Here is a 26,683-nt window from a genome sequence, read left to right on the forward strand (position 1 = left end):
CAAGTTCCCTCCTTGGACTTCCCCGATGTTTTGGGGGGATTTTTGGCCTGGGCCTGCGGCAGAAGGGGAGAGACCTGCCCGCGGCAGCCGGGGCCAGCAGGACCCGGTTTCCCCCGCGCTACCCGGGCCCGGTGCCGGTGGCGGCGGCCGCGCCGGCGGCAGTGGCGGCGGCCGTGGCGGCGGCGATGCGCTGCCGGGGCCCGGCGCCGGGGGGCGGGGGCCGGGGGCGGCGGCGCTCCCCGCCCAGCCGCCGCAGCCGCGGGCCGGGCGCGGGGGGCGCAGCGGAGCGGCGGCGGCGCGCAGGGCCATGTCGGCGCCGTGCCTGCGCCTGCCCGCCGCCGGGTCAGCACCGGCGGAGGCGGACAGCGCCGGCGGCATGGAGCCGCCCGGGGCCGCCGCCCTGGAGCTGGCCCTGGAGGAGGAGCTGGCGCTGCTGGCCGCCGCCGGGGAGCCGCCGGAGCCGCCGCCCGCCGCCGCCGCCCGCGACCCCGAGCTGCTCTCGCTGATCCGGCAGAAGGAGAAGGACCTGGTGCTGGCGGCGCGGCTGGGCAAGGCGCTGCTGGAGCGCAACCAGGACATGAGCCGGCAGTACGAGAGGATGCACAAGGAGCTCACCGACAAGCTGGAGGTGAGGCCCCGCCGCGCTCCGCCCGGCCCCGGCCCCGGCCCCGGCCCCGGCCCCGGCCCCGGCCCCGGCCCCGGCCCCGGCCCCGGCCCCGGCCCCGGCCCCGGCCCCGGCCCCGGCCCGCGGGTTCTCCCCGCGCAACGCGGCCCCTTCCCCGGCGGGCGGCGGGCGCGGGCCCTGCCGAGCAGCCCACGGGACTCGCTGTGGCCGTGACGGGGAAGAAAGGGTCTGAGCAATGCCTGCGAGGCCTGGGGGAGGCGAAGCTGCCGTTCTCCCCCGCTTCCCCCGGCCGAGAGCCGGCGTGTGGGGCCGGGGCCGGGCTGCAGCACCGCGCTCCGGAGGCTCCTCGGGGGCTCTTCTGCCCCGGGAGCACCTGGGAGAGATGTGCGCGGCTCATCTCGTCACAGAAATACCTCAGAAGTTAAATTTACACAGCAGGTACTGAGCTACAGAGCATATGTGACCCTTATGCTTAAGCTGTTGCAGCTAAGGCTTTAGGCATGGCAGGAGATAAGCCCTAACGATACATCGCTGTTAGCCTCTTGGTCTGAAAAATGCCTACAGGTATCTGGAGAGAGCTGTTTGCCAAGAACTCTGGGATTCAGCTATTTATTGATTTTTAATGCTAAAATAGAGCTATTACAAAGAAAAATACTTGTGCAGGCAGCTTTTTTTTTTTTTGGAACAACTCTTTTGCACAATTGTGAGAGAACCACTATTATTCACTCTTCCTCATAGGTACTCTTGAAATTGTATTTCTTCCAATAAGTAATACTGCTTAGAAGGCTGAGGAAAACCTCTCTCACCTTTCTGGAGAGAGTTTGAACAGTGCTGGATTAACATTCACATTTCAAGTCACAGCCCTAGACCAGTCCTTTCTGCACAGTCCTGCATATTCCTGTATTCCTTCCTCACAGACTTAACATTTGTCAAGTTCAAAAGGATTTGTGAAATTACTGTATGCCCTTTGTTCTCCTGACAAAAATTCCTCTCTCTTATTAAGCTTGTCATTTACCCCAGCTGATCTCTTCCCTTTTGCAGGGGAATCTCTCTGCTTTTGCTATTTTAATAGAAAATAGTGAAGGTGAAATTTGCTCAAATTGTTGCTTAGTGTCTCTCTTTATCAGATGAAAATTTCCCAGAGTAATAAAATTTGCCAGAGTGAATGTTTCCAGGTTGATCTTTAAGCAAGAACAGACGTATGTGGTGTTGTGCTGACATGGTTTTCCTGAGGAGTTGGAGTAGAACCTGTCCTACGGTTAAAGGAAAAATGCACAAGTTTAGGTACCCAACAAGCTGCCTCTTAGGGAGTTCAGGAGCCTCAAATACCACTCACTGCTTGCAAAATGTAGAGGTGAAAAGGAGAAGGGAGAAACTACGACTTTATAGTAGTTTAAATAACATCCCACAAATGTTTACCTCTGCTCTCACAGGCCCATTCGGAAGGTAAATGAAGAGATTGTAAACACAACTGACTCTTCACATGTTTTCATCCCATTACTATCACCCTGACTTCCCAGTGGAATAACAGATTGCTATTTCCAGGCTACCCATTTGAGAGGAGTTAGTGTTATCTACTTAAGGGTCCTTTTTTTTTTTTTCCACTGGGTTTGGCAAATTTAACCCAGTGCTGCTTCACACAAAAAATCAAATTTCAACATTAATCTTCTAAAACACTAGCTTGATAATCCCAGCCTATGCAGATTAAATCTCAGCCTCCTCCTGTTGCCACTGAAGTGAATAAAATTTCACAATAAGCTTTTCGATTTCAGAGGAGCAGAGAGGAAGGACCCACAGCTGTTCCCTCCTTCCCTGTGCTGAGAACTTTCTGACAGTGACACAAAGTCTCAGATGAGATCCTTGGTGACAACCTGATATAATGATGTTTAGCACTTAGGAGATATTTTGTCCCAGTTCACAGTTCAGAATTGGTTACAAGAGCTCAGTGAAGCCTCTCCATTTCACAACAACCAAGGTGCTGGTCTGCTTGTTGGGTGCTTTGCCTCAAGATTAAATATGTTCTAGTTTTGTGGGTTCATTGCTGAGGTACAGCATTCCTGCCGTACACTTATTCTGGCAAACCTTCACAGCCTGAATTTAAATTCATTTCTAATCATGAAATTGAAGTTCTGTAATAAATTCTGATATGTGGTCCTAGACAGTTTTATCCTCTCTAAGGGATTAAGGCAGTTAATAGTGCTGTTCCTCTGACACAGAGGAGCCTGCTGTGTCCAAGCATTTTACAGTATGAACCCTCTTTATCAGCTGGGAAACTCCCCCTTGCTTTCGTCTCTTCAGATGAGGACCAGCCCAGCTCAGTTAAGTTGAAGAGAAGCTGTTTTCAGAAGAAAACATCTTCTAGAAAGCAGTTCTGTGTAAAAATCAATGAGCAGCTGGTGAATGGAGAGATGCTCAGGAAACAAGAAACTCCCCTACTGAGGACAGCAGTTTGCCCTGTCAGCACTATGTGCAGAAATCCCCTCCGGACCTGCAGCCCTGCAGGTGCTGGGGTGAGGGCTGGCCAGGAGAGATGGCTGCTGACAGAAGCAGGGAGGACCAGTCAACACATCTCATCCGGGTTATCCTCCTCTTTGCAACAGCCTCTCCATGCCCCACTGCTCTGTTCTGGTTTCTCTGTCACAACAGAATTAAACTTCATATTCTTCACCTTCTTCTAACGCCAGCCTTTGTGATGGCCATTTATTGGGGCTGCGTGTAGTGGAGATTTTCTTTTGCAGTGAAAGACTAAAGTGCTTTTTAAATTATTGCCAAGGCTTATCAGTGGCTTCTAAATCACATTTGGGTGTCTGGGGCACTTCAGCTGCAGTGCTGCTTCTCAGCAGGCTGAAGTTCCACTTTCCATTTAGAGAAGGCCCTGGATCTTTCTAAACGTTGCCTAGCAGTGAAAGAGGCAGAGCTATAAAAGACAGAATTTTCAGTGTGCTGCTGAAAGTGAAATTGTGGCTGCTCCAGCCACACTTGGACTACAAACACGATTTCTTTGCAATGGTTGTCATGGGCCAGGTGCTGGGATCTCATGCCTACCTATTGCATTAAAATATTTATATTACTGCTTAGCTCTCATTTGCAAGGATGCTCATTCTTTTAGTGTCTGAAACATGGGGAAATCCCCTACTATGGGCCCTTGTTTTTAATCAACTTTCCCTCATATTTAAGGGTTTTTCATGAAAGTCTGGAATTTGCAGAAGGATTTGAAGGGCATACGCAACGTGCTGCTACACTGAGCTGGAAGGAGCATAGAAAAGGATTTGGGGAACAAGTGAAGAAAGAGGAAAACATGGCATCTGTGTGGCAGAGCAAAAAAAGGTGGAAGATTATCAATACATAGGCCAGAGGCTGGAGAGGTACTGGAGGGTTTTGACATTCAGACCTGCTTGGGAAGGTGACAGGGACCCTGCCAGGGAGGCTGTGTGTCATCAGCAATAGGCACCTAGGAGAAACAGCCCCCTCACAGCCTGTGTTTCTAACAAGCAATAAAAAGCCTCTTCACATAAATGCAGTGCAATTTTCTTTTCCACCTAGCAGGTTTATTTTCCCCTCCTATCAGAAGTGCCATGGGAATTGTTCACCAGGGAACAATTCACCTGGGAGAAATAGGCAAGTGCTACCAGTGTTTGGCCCAGTGGGTTTCTGTTCTTCTCTAAGACACATTCCTTAAAGACTGGGGAATCTGATAGAGAGTAGTAGGAGATTATTCTGGGGATCAGAGGACAACCAACAAGGAGAGGACTCCTGTTTTTCAGGTTTCCCTGCTAATCCTGGGACATGCCCATGTCCCCAATCTGTGACTGTTCTGAAAGTAAATGTGTGTCTTCAGTCACCGAGGGAAATTCAAGCTCAGTGTTTTGGAGCAGGGATTCTTTCAAATGGGCACAACATAAATCTACTTTGACCTGATTTGCAGCTCTGTTTCAATTAAGCCCTCATTTAACTGAGCCTGTAAAACATGCAAAAGTTTCACCAGATTTGTGCTGTCCCTCATTTTCCAGCCAATCCAAAGCAGAGCAGAGTCTCCAGAACTGAGAGCGGTTTCTAAGAAACCTGAACCCAGAACATGGACGTACATAATGTCTATAGCAACCAGTTGATTGCATCCATCGCCATTCCAGAGCAGGCTGCATCAAACAATGGAGTTACTGTGCACTATCAAACTCTCAGACAACTAATTAGGTCAGGAATAGAAGGAGCAAATGGATAGATGATTCAGCTGTTGTTCATGAGACCCATATGACAACAGGGATGCCTCATCTACATTCCTCACCAACAGTAAGAGTATACAGTTTGTGTATTTTGACTATAAAGGCAATTTAAAAAAAATATGCCACTGACCACGGAAATGTTGCTTTGGAGTTAAGCTGGGCTCTGCTAAATCAATTGCTCTGTCTGACCTATATATCTCGCCTATTGACATGCAGCCTACTTTACTCTTTTGGCAGTTATTTCAGTAAAAATTCAATGTGCTGAACTCCAGTGGCCAAGGACAGGCCAATTGCTGGAAATGGAAAATGGCTTTAGTGCCAGTGACCTGCCCTGATGTGGAATTGTCATCTCCATGGCATTGTCACGCTCTAGCACCATCCTCCTTCCTGCAGGAGGTTTTAGCCCTAGCATAGAGGAGGAAAAGGAGACATTCACCTTTTTTCCCTCCCTTCCTAACCTCCCCCATCATGTAGCACCTGGAACAAGAGAAACACGAATTGCGGCGGAGATTTGAGAACAAGGAGGGAGAGTGGGAAGGAAGGGTGTCAGAGCTGGAGAGCGACGTGAAGCAGCTGCAGGACGAGCTGGAGAAGCAGCAGGTCCACCTGCGCGAAGCCGACCGGGAGAAGACGCGCGCAGTCCAGGAACTCTCTGAGCAGAACCAAAGACTCCTGGACCAGCTCAGCAGGGTGAGTCAGCTGGGTGGCACAGCTGGGCACGGGACAGGGTCACAGCTCTGCTGTCATCCCCCTCTGGGGCAAAGGAGTGGGAAAGCTCCAACTTCCAGGGAAACAAACGGTTCTGCCTCTGGTCAGGTTACACAGGTGTCGCTGTAAGACATGCTGCTTTTAAACTGATTTTACACCTCTAAGGAGTGATGCATTTCTTTGGCAAAACAGTTGTGTTTCTGGGTTGAGTGGTCATTTACTGCATAGTTATCTCTCTCAACTGTTTTTGTATCTAGAACTGATTTAGAAAATCTGTTTATAATTTAGTAATAGGCTGAACAAATGTAGCAAGTAAGAAGAAGGCTAATCTGCAGCAGTGGGGTGAAACGCTTTTTGCAGGTCTCCCTTTTTTGAGATACATTGGCTGTAATGTAGAATTGAACATACCATGTCATTCTCAGATGGTGTGTCACTACAGATAGTTTTGCCATGGTTAGATGTGTGAGAACCTACTGAAATTCCTTGGAATGCCATGTTTCATCAAAGAGCTTAACTTGCCTCCGAATGAAAGAGGATTTATAGTGAAGCTGCTACAAATCAGCCTAATTGGCTGAATACTTGCAGCATGAGTTTCTTTCTGACAGCAAAAGAATTAACAGTTTCTGCCTCCTTCCCACAGAAGTTAATCTGTCTTCTGGAATTAAGAACCTTGATTTTTTTCCTCCCCACTGGACAGTTAGTACAAACCAAAATTTTAATGCTTGAGAACATAGTTAGTCCAGCAGACGAAAGCATTTGCTTGTTATCAGTTGCTTATTCCCAAAATAGCACAGAACAAAAACACACACACAGATTCAGGCTGAAGAGGCCCACCTCATGCTGTAAGAACATCTCTCAGACTAAATTCTGTCAGAGCTGAGTCTCTGGGGCTGACACTGGGATTTTGCCTACGAGAGGGTGGACGCCTCAACCACAACACTAGGATCAGAGGACTTTGAAGAGGGTCAGATGTACAGGTCTTCACTCAAGCTGTGTATGCAGTTGTCCCGTGCCTCTGGAGGTGAGAAGAGCTAGTGTTGGGTATGACACTCTGTAGTGATACTTGAGGAAATCATTCCTCGTTCCACCGTAGATTTTTCTTGTCAAGGATTAAAAAGTCATTTATTCCAATTTGGTTAACTGGCTTAAAAAAGAAAAGAGAAAAAAAAACCCCAAAAAGACCTCATCTTCCTTAGCTTAGGAATGCTGCTAAGTTTATCCACATTTTTAAAGCAATGTGTCCCAAGTGAGCTACAGATCTTTTACCTTTTCTCTGGACAGAGCGTATTCCACATGCACCATGGATGAGAGTTTCCACCCAAGATTGCACAAGCCCTGTGTTGTGTCAGGTTTCTTATCCAGGGCTAAGAACTTGGCTCCTTCTGTCACTGGCTGGGGAATGTAAGATTTGTTATTGTCCCAGAATAAGCATAAACTGGAAGAAAAGACTAGGAGGTAGGAGAGGCAAAACAGACAGCTTGTTTTGGGCTTTTAAACCACATGGGATTATCCTCACATGATACTTGTGCTACAGGAACCTCTCACAGCCAGATGCTCAGAAAGCCACTCCACAAAGCCTTGTCAGAGGAACCACCAAATTAAGTCTACCAGCATGTGGTGTCCAAGCATGTTTTTTTTCCCCTTAACTCCCTATTAGTGCCAGAAATGGTCTTCACTGACCCACTTCAGAACTGCCACATTCAAAAATGCTGAGTATTGGTGCTGCCCTTCCCATTCCAGTCCAGCCCTGCTCCCAGCTTGGAGGACAGTTTTTCTCCAATGCAGATAAGCTCTGATAGAGACAGAGCTGATGTTTGCCGAGGCACGATTCAGTGCTCATTGAGTTTGTCACCTGGCCAAAACTTGCCAGTAACTCAAATACAGCAATATATTGGGTATAGCAAGGGTGTAAACAGTCTTCCCACAGTCAGGAAAACCTGGACAAATTGAAAGAGAGTAGGGAACAATCTGTTGTCATTCTCAGGGCTTTAGTTGAGGCTTTTTAAAATCTCAGCATTATATTAGCATTTGATTCCTGGCTGCTTAATATTCCATATTTGCTGCTCCATAGTGTATTTGCAGTCTCACGTGTCTGGTCTCTCATTCTGAAGAGGTTACATATGTAATCCCTGAGGCAGTGGCACTGCCTAAACCTTGCACCCATGTAGTTCTGGCTCCTGTTACCATTTAGGCTTCCAGTTAATAAAAAGGACAAACAAAAGTAGAAAAGTAGCATGGATGTGCTTGCCCACAGCCATACTGACATAGGATGGAGTCTCTCCTGGGATCATGAACTGAGCACTGGGAGAGGAAAAGTCCTACAAAGAGGTGCTGTTACAGCTTCTGTGACCTTTAAGGTGTTGCTGGTATCCTCCTTGTGTTCCTGGTTCTGCATTTGTATCCCCATGGATTGTTTGGGAGCAGAGGGTTAAGAGAAATCTGGGATAAGGTGATGAAAGCCTTATTCAGAGCCTCAAGTCTGCCCCGTCCAACACTTTATATCCTGCTCCACTCACAGGACACAAAGACAGGCTTCTCTCTGGTAGAGTCATTCTACACTAGAAGGTACTGGCTCCTTAAATTTGAATTTCTACAGTTTTTAGCAATTAATATCTCGTGGCCCCACTTAGCAACACTTGATCATCTCACTCCTGGAGAAGGTATCCCCTTGGCACTAGGCTCTGTGTGTTGAATGACAGCCTCAGGAGCTGCCAGCCCACACGGTCCTGCTTGTTTCTTCTGGATTTCCTGGGCTTTAGCCTCTTTTATCTCAAAGCAGGGCAGCAGCCACCATCTCCTTCATCCTGCCCCTCCTCCTTCCTGCTGCTGCCATACTTTCACCAACTAATTAGTCTTTAGGACATTTTTTAAACTCTGCCTTCCCCAGAGATGAAAAGCCAACACATACTCACCTTGTCTAAACCTGTCACTAATGCCAACCAGCCAAGCACACACACCCACACAGGACAGCAAGGGGACCTGTCTTGCAATTAGTGCCTGGGACTGAGAAAATCCACCATCAGTTCTAGCAAAGACTGATAAGGAAAACTCAAGGATAGGAATGTTAAGTCTGTTCCAGTATCTAAAAGTTAGCCTCTTGCCTCTGTCACCAAGAGGCTAAAATAAGGTCCTTAAAATGGTTTGAGGTCTTCCAATGAGGTGGTGATGTAGGAGAACTTTAAATATCTAATAATAGTAAGTAGGCTATAAGGAACTTTGCCTTCTCTTGAAATACAGCCCTTGGTTCTCTGCTTTTAGTAGAACAAAGATACTGCCTGAGGTTAGAACAGCATTAAACCATGGGAAAAATCTGGTTTGCTGGACTGGGAGCACATAGTGAAAGACGTGATTGAAATGCCAAAGAGCAAGTTAAGACCTCCGCTGTATTTTTTAATTTGCTACATGATGATTAAAATCCCTTCTGCACATTGCTTTGATTTCCCTCCCCCTGCCTCAGCACAGCAAAGGGTGCAGGAGCTCTCAGCAGTGTGTCCACACCAAGCTAAATGCCAAGTTTACCAAGGAGAACTGTAGAGCTCCTCATGAGCAGTGTGCCAGGGTACAAACCACTCACCAGAGCTGCTCAGAGCTAAAGTATAGGAGGCAAAGAACAGTTCTGCTGAGAAAGTCAAGGCTTGGGAATTATTACATGTTCTGTTTCCAGCTCCTCCAGTCTCTCCCATCTGTTTCAGTTCCCCACAAGGATAAAAAAAGAAAAAGAAAAGAGAAAAACACAAAAACCACAATCCTATGCCTTCTGTCCCTTTATGGGGGACTGTGTATAGGGAAAGGTCTCCTCTTACATGTGCCCACAGCAGGTAACACAGCAAGAGTCCTGTCCTCACCTTTGGGCTTCTAGGAGTTACTAATATACAAATAATAATAACACCCAGTCATCTTCCTATAATGAGGCAACATATTACTACTTTGTCAGGAAGTGAATGAAAAAAGACTTCCACGCTGTTTCTGAGTGCCTTCACCAGATGGCTTTCCCACACATTTCCTGCTCCCCAGCTCTGGCTCCTGGAGCTGTTTGCTGCATGTAGCTTGGGTGAGGCTCATCCTTCCCAGTTCAGCTGGGCTTCTTTTATGGTTCATGGAGCACAGGGGAGCGTCAGGCTCAGGTAGTTTTTGCAATGCAAATCTGTTTCCCGGGGCAGTGGCAGAGTGTCATCTTGCACTGCTGAAACAGCTCCTTGTGTTTAGAGGAGCGCTGGGCTGCTGTGGCATCCCTCAGAGGGGCCCTCAATCACCAACTCCTTAAATTCACTCAGCATCTAGAGCCAGCATGCTGCTACAAAGAATGAGGTGTTTCAGTCAATCCCTCTGCTACAGCAAGAACAGGAGCAGCCAGCCTACAATTCTCCAAGGGAGGTATTATTTACAAACCACAAAACCCTCCTTTCAGTAATATTTCAGTTGAAGTTTCTCACTTCATGCTCTAACATGCAGCATGTTAGAGAACTGGGAGGCACTGCCTGGCTTTGCTTTGAAAGAAACGGGTTTTTATTTAAGAACAAGCTGACCATAATGTATTCTCCTTTCCAAATTACTTTTATTTTAAATACATCCTTTTATGGTCAAGAACACACAGGAGAGGCAGGTCTGTTGTCAGGTATTTATTTGCAGAGATTTTTCTGAATGGTTGGTTACTGGGTCTATCAGCATAGAAACATTGTTAGTTTTAAGAAATTCAGATTATTCACTGAAAAAGAAAGTTATTGGAAGAAGTGTGCTGGGTGAGATGCACTGCTTTTGCCATGCCAGAGATTTGTAGCAATTACACTATGAATTATGTCTTTAATTCCTTATTTTATCTATACAGGTGCTTAATGCAGGCCTCTTTATGTTTCTTGTTTATTAAGTTGTCTCCAATAGCCCAGCAGGGTCTATTGGGAGCTCCATCCTTAGCACAGAGGCAAGACAGGCTGAATTTAAGTCCTGCTTCGGGGGGTTTATTTTTAACCAGATAAAGATCCTGAGTGAACCTGGGCTAAAGAAGAATTGCTTTTACTATCCCTACATTTCAAGGTGCAGATCAACCACTACACTGAATTCTTTTTCATAAAAACTCTCCAGTTTTTGCTCTCCAAAGTGGACCTATTCAGTGAGTAGCTTATTAGTAGGAGCTCTACACTGAACTCCTCAAGCACGGAGTCCTGAGTAGCAAATCTTCACCTGCATCACCACTGAGCAGTCCAAATTCACTGGAAGGGGAGATTGCAGGAGAAAAGGCAGCACTGCTTCCTGTTGAAGGGACTGGAAGACCTGCTTGTCATGGCAGCTTTGGTGGTGCTGCTCATTCCTTGGGGGAAGGCCTTGAGCCTGTTTTGTGCCTGGCATAAGGCACACTTGTGTCACACATGGTGAGGTGAGAGGAAACAGACACCAGCACCAGACAGAGCCAAACACTGATTCCAGCAAACCTCCCAGTAACCTCATTCCTCAGCTCCCCACCCCTCTGGAGCATCAGCAGATCCTCACGCCACATAGCCAGATCCCTGATCACCCAGGGAATACTAATGAGAAAGGCTCCTTCTCTCCAGTTGCTTCTCCTCTAGCAGAGAGCACTTGTTAATAATTCAGCTTCATGCCACATCAGGCCGGGAGTGCTGAGGCTTTCCATGCTACAGCTGTAAATATAGGACGTGACTGCAGCTGCATGTTCTCGCCTGCAGAGTCCTTCAATGAAATTATTCAGTGCCCTAGAAGGTAATGGAGAAACACCTTGAGGTCACTGCTGAGTGGCACTTACCCACCATCCCTCTGGGAGAGCAAGGAGAAAGGCTCAACCCTCTGCTGAGAGTCAGTCCAAGCCTGCAGCACCAGTTAACCCCATTTTAGGACACACAGAGCTTTGGGACCCAACAGGAACAGGGCCATCCAGACATCAAGGAATAAATACAGGAAGTGCCAAAGTAATTTCAGCAAACATGAGGGGGAGCACCCCTACAAAATTTGCCCAAGGATTTTGCACGCACTCATTTCATGAAAGATTTTTACCCTTGAGTCCTTTGGGTGATGAGCACTTATGGAATGGGCAGAAAGAGAATGGGCTGTAGTGGTAGGACAAGGGGGAATGAGGACAAATTAAAAGAAGGGAAATTTAGGTTAAGTATTAGAAAGAAATTCTCTCCTGTGAGGGTCCTGAGACACTGGAGCAGGTTACCCAGGGAGGTTGTGGCTGTCCCAACACTGGCAATGTTCACAACCAGATTGGACAGGGCTTGGAACAGCCTGGTCTAGTGGGAAAATTCCCTGCCTGTGGCAGGGGAAATTGGGACCAGATGATCTGTAAGGTCCATTCCAATCCCTTAACATTTCATGCTTCTATGAAGGCTGTGCATGGAATAAAACAGGGACTCATGAATAGCAAAGCCCTCCCTAGGAAAAGGATTAAACTACTATTTAGATTAGGGGAAAAAAAAATGTTGCTGATAAGGTAGTGGAACTACACAAGTCGCTGCTCCTGGGCAAAAGGATGGCATCCCTGGGTCCCAGGGGCAGGGTGGGACCCTCATCCTCCTCTGCGGCAGCAGAGCATCCCCTCCGGCCCTGGGGACCCCTCGCTGGTTGCCGGATGACAGCATGGCATGTCCCAGCTGGTGATGTTGCCGTGGCAACCGGGTGTGATTTCTCTGCTTGTAATGCCACGACAGTCAGGGACACGCAGGGAGACGCACTTGTGACGTCCGAGGCGGGCGGGCGGTGGCCGCGGCCCGTCTGCCACCGCCGTGGGCTCGGCTCGCTGCCGCGACGTGTTCCCGTGCCATCTCTGCATCCTCCGCGCGCCCCTCCCCACCTGTCCTCCTCTGCTCACGGCAATTTCCCCCCCAGAATCGCGCTGGAGCTGTGCCAGCCCAAGGCAGCCTGTTGTCTGTACCATCCAGAGTGAGCTCCCGAGCCTGCTGGGACAGGTAAACATTTTATATCCTGGGTGAAAAGAGCCCCTTGTGAGCAGATCGGTGAGCCCACGCAGGTGACCCTGCCGGGGCTTGGCACAGAGCATCTCCTGGGAGTCCAGCTCGGGACGTGGCACCAGAGAAATGATTGTCTGCCCGAGCCACTGAGCCTCCAGGCTGTGCACGGCTCATCTCCCACCCTCCGAGGCTCGTCGTGCCTGGATGGAGCAGCAGAGGCTGCCCCGAGAGACATCCCAGAGCCACACCTCCTGTCCCACCACCACCCCCTCTGAGCACATCTGCAGGAATGAGTGGACAAACCACGTAGGTGTAAAGCCTTTGGTAGTCAGCCATACACTGTTCTTCCCTGTACTTCAGCTGAGCCCAGCTCATAACCCAGCTTCCTCCTCTGGCAAGTGGTCCTAGAAGAGATTTGAAAGTTCATGCAAGGCTTCTGTCTTGAGACATCAGCAGCACCACTAGTCTGTGAACATCTGAAAGCCAGAATCCAACATAAAACTGAAGCTGAACTTGTCCTGGAGTAAGAAGATAAAATCCTGAATGAGTTCTTTCTTTCCTCTCTTACACTGCACTAAAAATTTTGAGTGGCTATTCTGTTTACATCCAGATTGTTTATTGGAATTGTTTTATTCTGCAGTAGCTCAGAGTTAGGAACACATGGGCAGAAGAAATTTTTTCAGACTATTTCTGCTTGTTCGCACTTGCTGTAAACACTTCCTCCAGGAGATTCTAGAAAGTAGGACACAGAAGGTGTTTGTATCCAGCCACTGCATTACTAGCTAGAACCAGAGACAAACATGATTGAAAGCTTTGCAAATAGCTATGTAAGAAAAAAAAAAAACAATTAAAAAGCATTTGATCTTTAAAGACCCATTCTGGTTATAAAGTTTGCACACCTTATAATTAAAGTCTTCTTTTTTTCAAGCAGGCTTGCTTTTTGTAAATGCAATTTAGTAGACAATAGCTCAAGAGGGAAGTCTCTTCTACTGCGAGAAGGTTTTGCCAGCTGTACTGGGTGCTCTGATTACCAATTAAATCAGAGGCCTCCTGCAAAACAGCCAAGAGCTTAACATTTTGTTTAGAATGGCATTTAGCAGAACCCAGTTTATTTTGAGCAGAGACACAGGATCAGCAAGACACTTGTTGACTTCTGGTGGCCACAGTGCAATACAGAGCTGGCTCATGCTTGGCAGCACCACCATAGGAATGGGAAATGCCACCTCATACAGGGACACAGCAGTATCCAGAGGCAAGGGTACAAAAGAAAACTGACATAAGTCTAGGGACCAGAGCAACTGGAGTAAATGGCTGCTCATAAAGTAGCCCAAGGAAGCATTTAATTTGGAGGAGATACAGGCTGGCCTCACAATCTCAGTAGTTATCCTTCTGCAGAGGCTCAGTTCTGTAGATACCAAGACCTGCAACAGATTTCCATCATGGATGGGATCCCTGTCAGTGTTTGAGGGAGGACTGCTGAGGTCAGAAGTGTTGGAAACAATTCCATTAACTGTTCTTGCCCTCTCCTAGCTATTCTTGCCTGTAAGGTTCTAATGTTGAAGCACAGAAAGAACATTTTTAAAAGGAGGGACTGCTTGGATAGTTTCAGCTGGGTTATGACTCTACCATGATTAGCAGAGTAATGCAGATGTGTCATAGATGCAGAGCTTTCACAGAACAGTTACACGATCTGCTGATGTTTGGGTAACTAAAGCATCCAGCTCATTGGATTTGCCCTTTAAATTGAATCCTTCACTTCCTTTGCACTTCAGTGCACCAAGATAACAAAAAATAACCTTGTGATAGCTTTGTTCTTGACATCCTTTAAAGTCTGTTCCTGACTTCCAGACTTGGCACAGTTTTGTAGTGACAGGGGTGCTCTTAGAAAGCTGGTCCATTTGGCAGCTATTTAGCCTGAACTGTTCCTGGTTACTTGTTGACTAAAGCACCATTGTATTCAGCTGTCTACAAGCTCAGATCCGGGAAAATGGAAGTCTTCTACAATTCAGGTGTAGACCAGCAGATTTGTCACTCACACCAGGACCATTAGACAGATAGAAATCTTGAGACTTGCTGGAGGGAAGGGTCTGTATTTATAGAAGAGATCCATAGTCCCTATTGCTTTTGCAGGTGATGTGTTTCAGGACAAAAACACCCACAAATTTCAAGAGAAGGGCACCTTTTGGAGAAGTACCTAAAGAGCTCTCCATTGTTTCTTTACTTGGTTAGCAAGGGATTGACATAGATTTTATTGGAACATCAGGAAACTGAGGCACTGACAGAGTTTTCAATGGAAACCAATGAACAAGATCCTAGTGAATGAAAAAGCTCCTCTCCACTCAGGCAGAGTACACAAGAGTTTGAGCTTTTCTCTTGATCTTCTAGAATGAGGAGGAACTGGGGTGGGGCTTATTATTTGTTTTTAAGATGTGGAATAGGAATTTAGTGCTCTATGTCCCACACTGACAGCATGACAGGGTAAAGCTAGTGCTCAGACATTACTCCTTGACCGAGTATAAACTTTCTTTATTCTCTGTGTCCCTTACATAAATGGCCTTGTGTATTAATTGAAGGATAAAAATTAGACTGATATTAAAAAAAAAAAGAGAGCTGTAATTTTGGCTAAGTAGAAGAGATGGCCCAGAGACTTTACAAGGTCTCCATCAAAGGAAACTTTTGGGAAGTGGTCAAGTAGACACCAGTCAGAGAAAGCTGGCTAATTTTTGCACTGATACAAGAAGAACTAGGCAAAGTTAAGTCTGAAAGAGACCTTCTGAGGTTTCCCTTTTATGCAGGCAAGAGTTTGACTAACATCAATCAGGTCATGTCTTCTTGTTATTTATGATTACTAAAGAATGAGGCAGAGAAACCTGAGGGAATACTCACAAGGAATGTGTGATCTCAAAGGCTTTGGAACTGACTTGTATTTTAACTCTACATGGACATAAAGTAATGAAAGGGTGAAAACAAATGTAAACATTCAAAATGGTTGAATAGACTCAGATTTTGTGGGAGTCATACTTTCAACAGATTTATGTTTAGAAGCTAAATGAGAAAGCCTGGAATGACCATGTTTGTTTAGAAGAGACCATTGGTAGAATGTAGCAGTGTGATATTTGTCTAAGTAACATCTATTGATCGGCTATGAAGTTGCACAGGGATTTGCCAACTCAAACTATTCCTGTAGGTTTGCCTCTATTCCAGAGAGATTTATTTCCCTAGGCTTTACTGGATGTTGTACTTCACTTTTCACACAAATTCTCCCTAAATGTTGTGCTGCTTAGCCTTTATTTCACTCTTCACCTTAGCACAAGGGACCAGACTCTTAGTGAAGTCTAACTCATAAATATTTAAAGCTTTAAGGGGTCCAGGAAAATGCTTATGAAATTGATGATTTCATTAATGCCACCTCCTCTTGGGGCCTTCCTGTGCCTGAGGCACTGCTGCCACGGGCACAGGCCCTCACCCTGCAGAGCTGCAGATGAGGAGGGGTCTCTGAAGCTCAGGCTGCTTTATCAGCAGAAGCTGCAATAAGCCAGTTCAGGCATTATCCAATCCAGCAGCTCAGTTAATCTCTGCTTACCCAGATTAACTCTGGCATCACGAGACACAGCCCATCAGCTGCAGACTGGCTCACAGCATCTCCCTCTTTCAAAGGAGTTCTTTGCATCAGGCATTCAAAACTTGGGAAATTCCTTCTGTCTTCCCATCCTTCTTAATCCTCCATCAAGAGAGAGTGTCAGAGACTAAGAAGGTCAAACTGGGGGAGAGGGAAGGAGACAGGCAGCTTTCTCCCTCACTGCATGTCACTGCTTCACCTCAGCACAGCAAGGGAAGATTTGCCCAGTGTGGGACAGCTCCAGATCACACAATGTTAGTGCTCCTGGTCCCAGACATGGGCCTCCTCCAACCTCTCACCCTTTTCATGACCAGGAAACACCCTGCCAAGGAAATATTTTGCTGTGTGAAACCATTAGTGCATAAGCCTTTCCAAGCATGAACTTGTTCAAATGAAGGTATTAACTCTCTGGCTTATTTAATCTCCCTAAGCAGAGATATAAGGCACCTTAGGTCAGGGAAAGTGGCATAATTGCCCAAAATGCCTGTCTAGACCCACATACCAAGTAGGCCATGATGCTGACCCTGCCCACAGCTCAGTGAATGTGACCCAAGCACCCAGAGCCAGGTGTCTGTGGTGTAGCTGGGCTCACCCTGCAGGGAGGAGGAATGAGCTGGCTGGCTGTAAAGCCATGGACAAAGCACACACACCTCCATGCCTGTGAGTACCTGCACACCACCACCTCCACTCTTCCTTCCCCTCACACCACTCGGCATCCAAGACCTTTGCATGAGGCAGCTGTGAGTATTTCAAGCATGTGGAGTGGACAGTTTTCATTAAGCCCCTGTCAGACTGAAATGGCTTCTTTACATTGTTTATCCTTGTGTATGCTCTGCTGATGCCACAGAGTGCAGGTGGCTGGACAGGGAACTGACAGCACTGCAAAAGCCTTGTCTGCCCTTCCCCATGGAGCCTTGAACAGAGGCTGGACAAAATTAAGAGAATAACAGTAGGTATTTATTAAAGGCCTTCAATAAGTACACCTTGGGCAGTCAGAAGCCTCCCAGAGGCTACACCCAAGATGGATGATGGTCACAAGTTTTTCAGACAAAGTTTGGTCCATTTGCATAGAGGGGTTCAATTTCAGGTAATGAAGTAATTTACCCTGTTTGCTCCCCCCCAATTCACTTCTGTTTATACTTTCCAGGGCCTGAGGCTGTAGGGTGTTCTTGAGTTTTAGGCTTAGAGGAATTGTTATGTCTGACCAAAATGTGAAGACAGTAGTTAATATTTTATACGGAGTTTAGAGTTATGCACTAATGCAGTACAGGATTGGAAACATAAAGGCTAAAATCTTAAGGCATCACCCACAGCACTGGATGAGGCCTCTGCAGGATAAAAGGAAAAAACCAAGGCCAAGCTGCTACTGCTTTAATTTCACAGGGACATATTTTGCATGTGTACCAGTCCTCCATATTCATCACAGAAGAGGTAGTACTTCAAAGGCACTCAGATAATCACTTCTTGGTGCATTCCACCAGCATCGTTAGGCAAATGTCCATAAATACCCTTCTCACATATCTTGTTTCACTCAGATTATCCTTGTCTCCTTGGCAACTGTCAGATGATGTATAATGCTAACAGGGATTAGCCCCAATGAGCCTTATAACCCTCGTGTAAATTCCAACTCTTTGAAGGGACCTGGCCAAAACACTCCTTTCCTGGTAATGTTTAATTGTTGCCATAAACAATATTAAATCTTAGACCCTTTCAGCAAACCTGAGTAAGGGTGAAAACCAATAGAGAGCTTTTTAACTGGTAGTATTTGTCTTGTCCTCCAAATAAATAAGTTTGAGACATGAATATACTTGGTGTTTCACAGCTTGACATGTAAAGCTGTATTTTGAGTCAGTACTTGAGAGAAGGCTTGTGCTGAAAACTTGGCTCTAATATCTTTATCTCCTTCGTCCCTCGTTGTCACTGGGATCACACTGGGAAATTCCAAATCCCTGCTGGAGCTTAACAAAATTATGCTTCACTTGAACCTATTAATTTCTGAAAACTATCCGGAGTTCAGGTCATCACTTGGTATGCACACACTGACATGGGTTGTACTGAGACTTTCTGCCTCTGAGCAAGCAGCTCTGGGTTGCACCCTCGTGCCCCACTGCTCAGGCAGAAATGACCAAAGCATCAAGCTTCAACACATGCTGCACTTGCATGAAGCTTGTCTCTACTCCACATGGTGTGTGGGTCTGCTGAAGAAGTTTGGTGTCTCATGTGGCATCCTGGGCACCCAAAGCCAGCTTTTGCCATGTGTGGCACTGACATGAGACCTGTCTCCACACAGGAGATGCAGAGAATGCCAGTGCATGGAGCTGAGCCACCCTGCATTACATACAAGTGTTAAGAGTTGAAGATCTAAGTGATAAAAGCCTACCTGTGCTGCAGCAGTGACATGGTTAAACCACTTGTTCCTTCTTCAGTCCACTCAGTTCTTCACAACTTTCCAAACTGGGAATATCTGCTCTAATTCAACAGAACAACAAAAAACATCTTTAAGCAGAGCCAAGGAAAGGAGGCTGAAATCAGCACCAGCCTCAGGAACAAAACCAAATCCAGACATACTACAACAGAAATAATAGTATTTCTGTAATTAAGCAAACAAATCTCTGGCACAGCATTGTGTCTAAAAATGAATTCAACAATGTGCCATGCCTGATATCTCTTAGACTGCTCAACTAGAGAGAGCTGAGAGAAGGGATAGAAACATTCCAGGCGGTAGGTCACCAAACAGCCAAGCCAAGGGGTGATGGGGAAGCCAGTGTAGGCAGGGCAGTGACAGGCAGAAGAAAACCCAAGTCCTAGCACAGGCTGGTTAGCACTGATGCAACCCGATTCTTTTGCATGCTTGTGTGGACCTGTTTGCTCCCCAGCCATCTGCCAGCTCCAGCACACACCTCACCGCATGCAAGACTTGCAAGGAGGGGGGAAAGGGATCAGTGGCTTAAGGCAGGTGATTTTTAGCACTGATAGGATGAAAGCCCTCCTAACTCACTCACATGTCTATGTACTGGCAGAAGCTCTAAGCAGCACCATTTTAGACACTCGAGCACACAGCAGGGGCTCGGGAGATTTAGTACTGCTACCAGTGGCTTGTGCACATAGAGAAATTGAGCTACAGCAGCAGGAGTAATGAAAACTGCTGAGAGCTGAATACCACAGTCTCCTCTGTCGCTGGTCACATTACTCTTGATTTCAGGCAGCAAGAGGAAGAGAAAGTTAATCATTTATGTGCAGCAAAGCTAGGGAAGATGCCAGTTTAAAATCCTACTGTAGTAGTAGCAGAAGAGATGGAGTAGATCAGCCCACGATTAAGTACAGGAGAATCCACACACACTCAGGCAAGGCAGCCCTCTGTGCTGAAGATAAAGTGATAAATGAACATACCTGGAAAGCAACAAAGGTTGCCACAGGTAAAGTATGAGAACGCTCAAACAAACAGGACTTTGAAAATAAAGCACGTTCCCAACAGTAACTTGTCAGTGACTCTCTGAAGCTGAAGAACAGCCACTGCCACACCACTTTTATTGTGTTTTTCTTGTTCCACTGTACAGCTGGTCTCCTGATCCCTCTTTTGGCCCTATGTAGGGTTAAAAGGCACATGCACAGGGTACATGACATTGGTACTGACTTCTGCTTAAAAACACCAAAGCCAAAAGCAACAATATTTTCCCTAAAGGGCAGTTGTAGGGAAACTCTCCTTGTTTACAAACTCTGCCCCTCCAAGACAAATCACTGAGGGTGAACAGGGAGCTTTGGTGAAGGAGGGAAGCATGCTTCTTACCAGCCAAAGCCTCAGCTGTGAAACCTTCACAGAGAAAAGAGATCTTTTCTCAGCATCAAACACAGGACAGGCTGCTAATTCTGTCTGTGCAGTGTTTCCCAGTCTAAGACCTTGAGCAATGCTTACAGGCTTGCAGGCAGCCCCACGCCAGGGCTCTGGGTCAGTCCCAGACCTGCCTGGCACCTGCTCCAGCTCAGCCCAGGCTTCTGAGAGCTGGCTGTGTCTGCATGGAGTCAGCTGTCAGAAAGCAACAGCCTCTGTGCCAAAAAAACGCAGCTTCAGTGACTCTTATCCCTCTAAGCAGCATCTTAGACAGTGGGGGAAAGGGCTTTCACTTGAATGACACCTGACCTGGATTTGCAAAACCTTGGCTACAGGTACAAGTCTGAGTCTTAACATGTTTGTCCAGACTGGCTGCCCACAGCCAAGCACAGCTTTTGTAACACTTTCAGTGGACTCTCTCCCAGGCAGTTACTCTAACAGAGCTGCTGGGATGTTGCTGCAGCAAGTTTTGTCTTCCTTCAATAACACTGCACTTCTTTTCCATCAGAAAAATAGCTGAATACATGAAGGGTTGGTGACTGAGGCATCTTCCCCCATACAGGACCATCCATACTTTACCTTTAGTGATATTCAGATACACTAAACCCTGAAACTCATACAGAGAGGGGCTCTTTCCAGTCCCTGACAATGATTCCTCTGCATATGTATTATTTGGCAGAGTATAGTATCTTTTATACACCATCCCACAGCATGTGCTGCACCCACCTCATTTTTCAGCTATGTTTCCTCTCCACATCTACTTGCATTATTTTTTATTTCCAAGGACAGCCTGTTGTAGGACTTAAAGTACCAAAATGCCAGCAAATTTGCCAAAAGCTGTTATTTCAATAAAATTCATGCAAGAGCTTTTTAAAAGCAAGATTGTAGGAGGACAAAGCTGCAAGGTGAGATCCGTATTTCCAGACCCTCCCTGCATTCAGACACAGCTGCAGCCATGCAGTCTCTCCAGAGGAGCACCCCACCTGCCAGGCTGGCACCTGCGTAAGATCTGGCCACTTGCAGAACTACTCAGAAGCTTCCCAAAAGCTGGTTTACAGGTGTGGTTAGGAAAATACATCTTCAGCTTTGAATTTACCTGCTGTGAATTTAGCTCTGGCTCACACTAGAAACGACTATTGCATATTTGCCCCTCTGTACAGCTGGGGAGGTGCAGACTGCTCTGAAGGCCAAGCCCTGCCCTGAGGATCGGGGAATTAAAGACCTAATCCCCTCAGTGTTTACATCTGTGCACTGCACAGAAGGTAAACATACTGTTTTCCAGCATCTGCTGCACCTGCATCCACAGGCTCAACCTGGGTGGAAACAGAGCAAAGCTGGGCTAAAAGGAGACAGAATTCCTGCACTTATTACCCATGTTAATGCACTAAGTATAGATTCAGCTTCAGTAGATCAAAGTGCTCAGATGTTAATACTAACACTTTGTAATTATCTTTTGTCAGCAGTCACCAAGAGCAAGGTCTGCCTTGTGCTCAAAGGCTGCTCCAAAGACCTTACGCTCTAAACAGATCTTTTCATGCTGTCAGGAGGGAGAACAATTCAGATATGGCTGGGGGCTGCCAAAGTACAGGAAGAAGCACTGCTAAGTTAAATGGTATCTCTCTAGAAGCTTTTTGTCTGCAGGTATTCAGCACAGTTCTTTTGTGTTTAGAAGGACAGATCAAATACTAGCCGACCAAGAAATATTTACAAGTAAAATGTTACTTAACAGCTCCAGAAGAATCCTTTAAGAACATAAAAACACTTTTTATTTGAGTGTTGCAATGTGACATGCTGCCATATGAGTTTCATGGTTTCAAGTCCATCACAAAGTTTCCAAAATTTTCCAAAACTTTGTGATGGACTTGCTAATTTTTATGACATTGGCTTTCCATGTGTGACCCTATTGCACCTATCCATAGTTAAAACATTTAGTGAAGAGGAATCCTTATTGGAATAGTTTGAAGCTGTAGCTTTCATCTGGCCAATATTCATTATAGGGTTTGGGTTTCTTTATTTTTCCACAGAAAGCAGCCACAAGTTCTACTTTACTGGCTATGAGAAATCAGCCTTCTGCACCAAACACTTGCACATCTTGCTTTAGTCAAGCCAAGCTCCAAAAACCACTTCTTAGCTCTTCTTCCTCTCACTTTTGAAATAAATTTATCAAGTTTTAAAGGAAATGAGCAAACACACATAAGCACTGTTTTTAAGAAACAGCCTGATAGAAGTTATTTGGAATCAAACTTTGCAGGGATTTAAAAGCTAATCAAACATGTCCAGGTCAATCTACCATAAAATTTAAATATACATTTGAGAAAATGTTTTCTCTCTCCCTGTCTGATGACTTCCTGGGAGAGTTTAATGTATTTTAAACCAACTCCTTGAATCTTGTCCCATCTTTTTTGGCACTCACTCATTTCACATATATGGGAATGGAGACCCCTATTTTCATGCATTCAGACATGTTTGTAACTGCAGGTTTGAGCATCAAGTCTACACACACTGGAAAACTTTTGGCTTGTATTTACTACTAATACATCCTAAAACAGTATATTGTGAGCTTAACATGGTGTAGACATGAAGATTTCAAGAGCAGACAGAGCTGCTAGTTTGCCATCATGTATTAGATATCCCCAAAAGAACTCAGTTAATTTGTCTTGAAATAAAGAGAGGAGAGTGCTTAAAGCCAGAGCAGGAGACTGTAAGAAGCTTAATTATTGTCTCTTTCTTCTAGGCACAACCATTTGGGTTTGAACACCTCCAGGTTTAAGGTCTTAAGACTAATATGATTTCATTAAAAAATTAATTCAAGAATGGAGATTGGCTGTCCTGACTTCAGGCTACCACGGAAAGACAGCAAAGCCTCTCAGAGCAGGAGGGAATGTTACATTTCTTTGTCTCCACCATTGTAGCCTTCTTCTTAATTTTCCAAAACATTTTAATGACCAGGTTAAGTGTTCATGTTTCCAGTTCAGTTATTTCCAAACTAGTCAGGCATTTTGTATTTCATTGTCCTCTCATCTGACCCACACTTTTGGCTCACTAGAAAGTTACTGGAAGAAACATTTCTCAGCCTTTAGCTCATGTAGCAAAGACAGACTGAGCTCCTGCAAATCTGGATTAAAACCCCACTTCAAAGGTAATGGCCAAAATGGTCTTTCAAGATAAAATACGCCCTTTTCAGGAAAAAAACCAAAACCTTATTGGTGGAAATCAAATATTAGAAATGCATTGGAAGTTATCTCAGAGAGCAGACCACAGAGCTTACTGCTGCAAAACACGAACTTTCCAGCTTCCAAACTATACCATTCCCTCTGCTAGTGCAATGCAAAGCTTCAGGCACTGTGCTCTTGCACAGGCACAAGGGGAATGGCAAACTTTTTATCCTGAAGGCCCCAGACCCCCTTGCAACAAGGGCTAGGCTGTGCTGCAGTGAATGAATGTGGTGGTTCCTCTCAGCTCCACCAGACTTGATTATTGCAGCCTTTCTGCTCCCATGTGCAATAGGTAACAAATGCTTCACTCCAGGTGATGTGCAGCATCCCCACAGAACTAGACAAGCCTGCTGGTGTCACATGTTACTACCTTAAGCCTCTCACCATCCAGGAGCCAAACAGCTACCAACAAGCCCATGTTCAGCTCTCTGTGCGGAGCCCCCCAAGAGACACAGTGCAGAGCTGTCTCATCTCCCACACTTCTTCTGCAAAGCAGGATTTGCACACTGAGAGCAGGAGCCACTTTGTGCACGACTTAGCATGGTGTGTCCTCCAGGCACACTTTGTCCTCTGAATTATCTCCAGTGCTAATTTATTGCAGCATTCAAAGCTTCGTGCCTCCTGCAGTCCCACCCACAGGAAGCTGGCTGAGTCATTTTTCCACACACTCTATTTTCTTCTCCACAAGAGCCAAATGTTTAGGTCAAGAATAAACCACAAAAAAAAAAAAAAAAAAAAAGGGAGGCTTGTGTTTAAGCACCTCCTAAAACAGCCCACAGCCACTTGTGAAGCTCTTTCTTTCATTCAGACAACAGACCTGGAAGTGTTACAAGCAGGTAGAGTTACCCCCATATGGCACCCAGCTGTCCTTGCTTCTGTTCTAAACAGAGTTCCTAATCCTGTAAATTGATTTAGCCCAAGCTAATGGTTTTTGGCCTCAATCAGACAGTTATCTGAACACTTACTAAAAGACAGGATGAAGGCCACCATTTTGCATTCATCCCCCTAAGCTCTTTCCCAAAGCAGTCAGCTGCTTGCCTTGCACACTGGTTCTGATATATCACCTAACCTTACAGGAAGGGAAAAAAAGAACATTGCCAGGAAAACCATCTACTTTTTCACACTTTGCTTAGTGATGCAGCAAAAGTCCACTGTCTTTGTTAAAAGGACTTTTCAAGGACACTTGAAACAAAAAAAAAAGCATCAGTAGCTTTTCTCCATCTCTAGCCACAGTTACAGTCCTCCAGTCACCAGAAATATAGGAAGCAACCAGAGTCATACAATGCAAACACTTTTCCTTCCAAAAAGAAGAAATCCAGCCTCAGCCTGAGAAGAGCCAAGTCTTGTAGACATTTCCACCGAGGAACTAAATATCTCCATTCTTAACTCCACCTCAAGAAGCAGGTGCCAGACCACCCCACCCCACCCCAAACTACAAAGCCTCAGTTGCTCCCTGCTCTCTCTTCCAGCCAGCTGGGCCTCTGCCTCTCAGGTGTGAGGCCTCAGAGTTGATTGGCACTAACCCATTGCCCCCCACTGCACAACTAGGGCTTGTTGAAACACATTCTTGGGGTTTTTTATGGTTAAACTCAGGTAAATGGGAGTGAGGTCAAAGGACACATTATGCATTTCCCACTTGTCCCACAGACAGGAAAGGGAACAAATCTGCAGCAAAAATTTCTCACTTTCATGCAAGCAATAGAAACTTGTATTCTTGTATTTCCAAAATGTCAAAACTGTGGCAGTAGTGCAGAGCTTAGCAAAAGCTGCCACTGCTGCCCTTTGTCTCACAGAACCCTCTCAGAATAGGTTTAATGCTGCAGCCATGAGGCTTTTCCCATCACTAATGTGTCCCCAGCTGATGCTTATAAAAGAGTCATAATAGTGCCTTTCCTCCATTACTCAGTCTCCTTGCTTTGGCAGTCCTTTAGATCAAGATCTCTGATTTTCTTTCTTCTTGGCAGATTCATTTTGTGCAAAAATAACATTCTTTGTTTACTGTTTTGTCCCCCTGCCCTGTTGTCAGTGTAGGCTCCCCCACCCAATGGAGCTGGCCTGTGGCAGCCTGTTTCCTACCAGAGGGAAAGCTCATCAGCCTTAAATCCCCCAGCCTGGGCAGTAGCATTGTGAAGGATGAGGCAAGGAGGATTCAGCCCTGCTCCCCATTTGGCAGGGATGGGGGCAGTGCTGGCTCTCACCAGCACTGCCCAGCTCCAATGTCCTGTGCTGCACTGGGGAGAAGCAGGAAGAGGACTCTGGAGAAGGCCTAACCAAATCCCCTCCTACTCCCCCTTCAACCACGAGGCTGTTTCGCACACTTTTGAGCTCAGCTGCCACTGGCAGAAGGTGTTCTGTCCTTTCCTGAGTGCATTTTTCCAGAGGCGGTGAATGACAGGCTCAGCCCTGCCTGCAGAGGGGCTGGGGTGGAACTCACCATGTCCACCCTGGGGCAGCCCCAGCCTCACTCCAGAGGGTCTCTCAGCCCCCCAGCAGTGCCTGGGCACCTGCAGCAAATAAATTCCACCCCTTGTCTCAGCAAAATGCTAATTTCATAATGGGCATTAAAATATTCACTCACTACACACCCTTCACAGCTCTGCTGGTGACATCAGCCCCCCAAAAAACCTCCTCACACCACAAAGGAAACAGCAGCATCACAACCCCACCAGGGTGGGCAATATCCACCCTCAGTACAGTTCCATCCTCTCCCTCACCACAAAAATCCCCAGTGCTAATCCAGTCCCAGGCAATGGCTGATCTGAGCTTTGCCTTTTACTTTACTGATCACTGTTTTAACTTCAAATTCCCCTAACAGTGTGTAATCTCCCTGTCTTTGTCTCAACCCACGAGCTTTTAAATCTTATTTTCTCCCCCACTGTTGAGAGGGGGTGGTGAGAGCAGCTGGGTGGGCATCTGGCCAGCCCACCAGGGTGCCACTGCTCTTCTCCACAGAGAATTCCACAGGGAATCCCTCTGGGCACATAAATCAGCACATACAAGCTGAAGGCCTCAAGAGGTGGTGAATGCCAACACCTCTGTTATATAAGAACTTTCCTAGATAGGCTAATATTTCAAATAACAACTTGAAGTTGACCTGCATTCAAAGCTTTGCTAAAAATCCCTCAAAGATTCACAAACCGAGCAACTTCCAGGTGTGCAAAATATTGATGGTGGCTTATGGTGCCAATGTGCCAAGAGCTGGGAAACATCCAATTTATTGGCATGGATCAAGTATCCCAGAAAACCAGGCTTCTTCCAGCAGCGGGATGCTGGCTGCAGGGACAAGACAGCAATCCCAATCCTCTGGGACTTCCCTCAGAAGCCAAATTAACAATTTTTTTATAAATTATTAATCTAAAGCAATTTGTTGTTGTTGTTGTTGTTATTGTTTCCTGCTCTGGTTATGTTTTAGTAGCCAAATATATTTTCCTTCCAGAGAAGAGCTGGGAATCCAGGAACCTGCAGCCAGGGGAGGCAGCAATTAGTGGTTTGAAGTGTTAATGGGACCACAGTGGGAACTGGAAGTTCCTTGAACTCAGCTATTAGC

General features: G+C 46.2%; 1 protein-coding gene across 3 annotated transcripts in view; it reads left to right on the top strand.

Moving 5' to 3' along the window:
* The first annotated feature begins 9 nt into the window (after positions 1–9).
* Positions 10–26,683, top strand: part of BICDL1 (BICD family like cargo adaptor 1) — a 49,487-nt gene continuing 22,813 nt past the window's right edge. Inside the window, exons 1-2 of one of the 3 annotated variants that reach the window (XM_068208923.1) lie at positions 10–628; positions 5,320–5,535. In XM_068208923.1, coding sequence (XP_068065024.1) covers positions 26–628; positions 5,320–5,535 — 819 coding nt within the window. In that variant the 5' untranslated portion in view covers positions 10–25. The remainder of the gene's footprint in view (positions 629–5,319; positions 5,536–26,683) is intronic. The other 2 variants (XM_068208922.1, XR_011005043.1) reach the window with 2 other exon arrangements.

Source organism: Anomalospiza imberbis, chromosome 18, assembly GCF_031753505.1.
Source record: "Anomalospiza imberbis isolate Cuckoo-Finch-1a 21T00152 chromosome 18, ASM3175350v1, whole genome shotgun sequence".
Taxonomy (NCBI): domain Eukaryota; kingdom Metazoa; phylum Chordata; class Aves; order Passeriformes; family Viduidae; genus Anomalospiza; species Anomalospiza imberbis.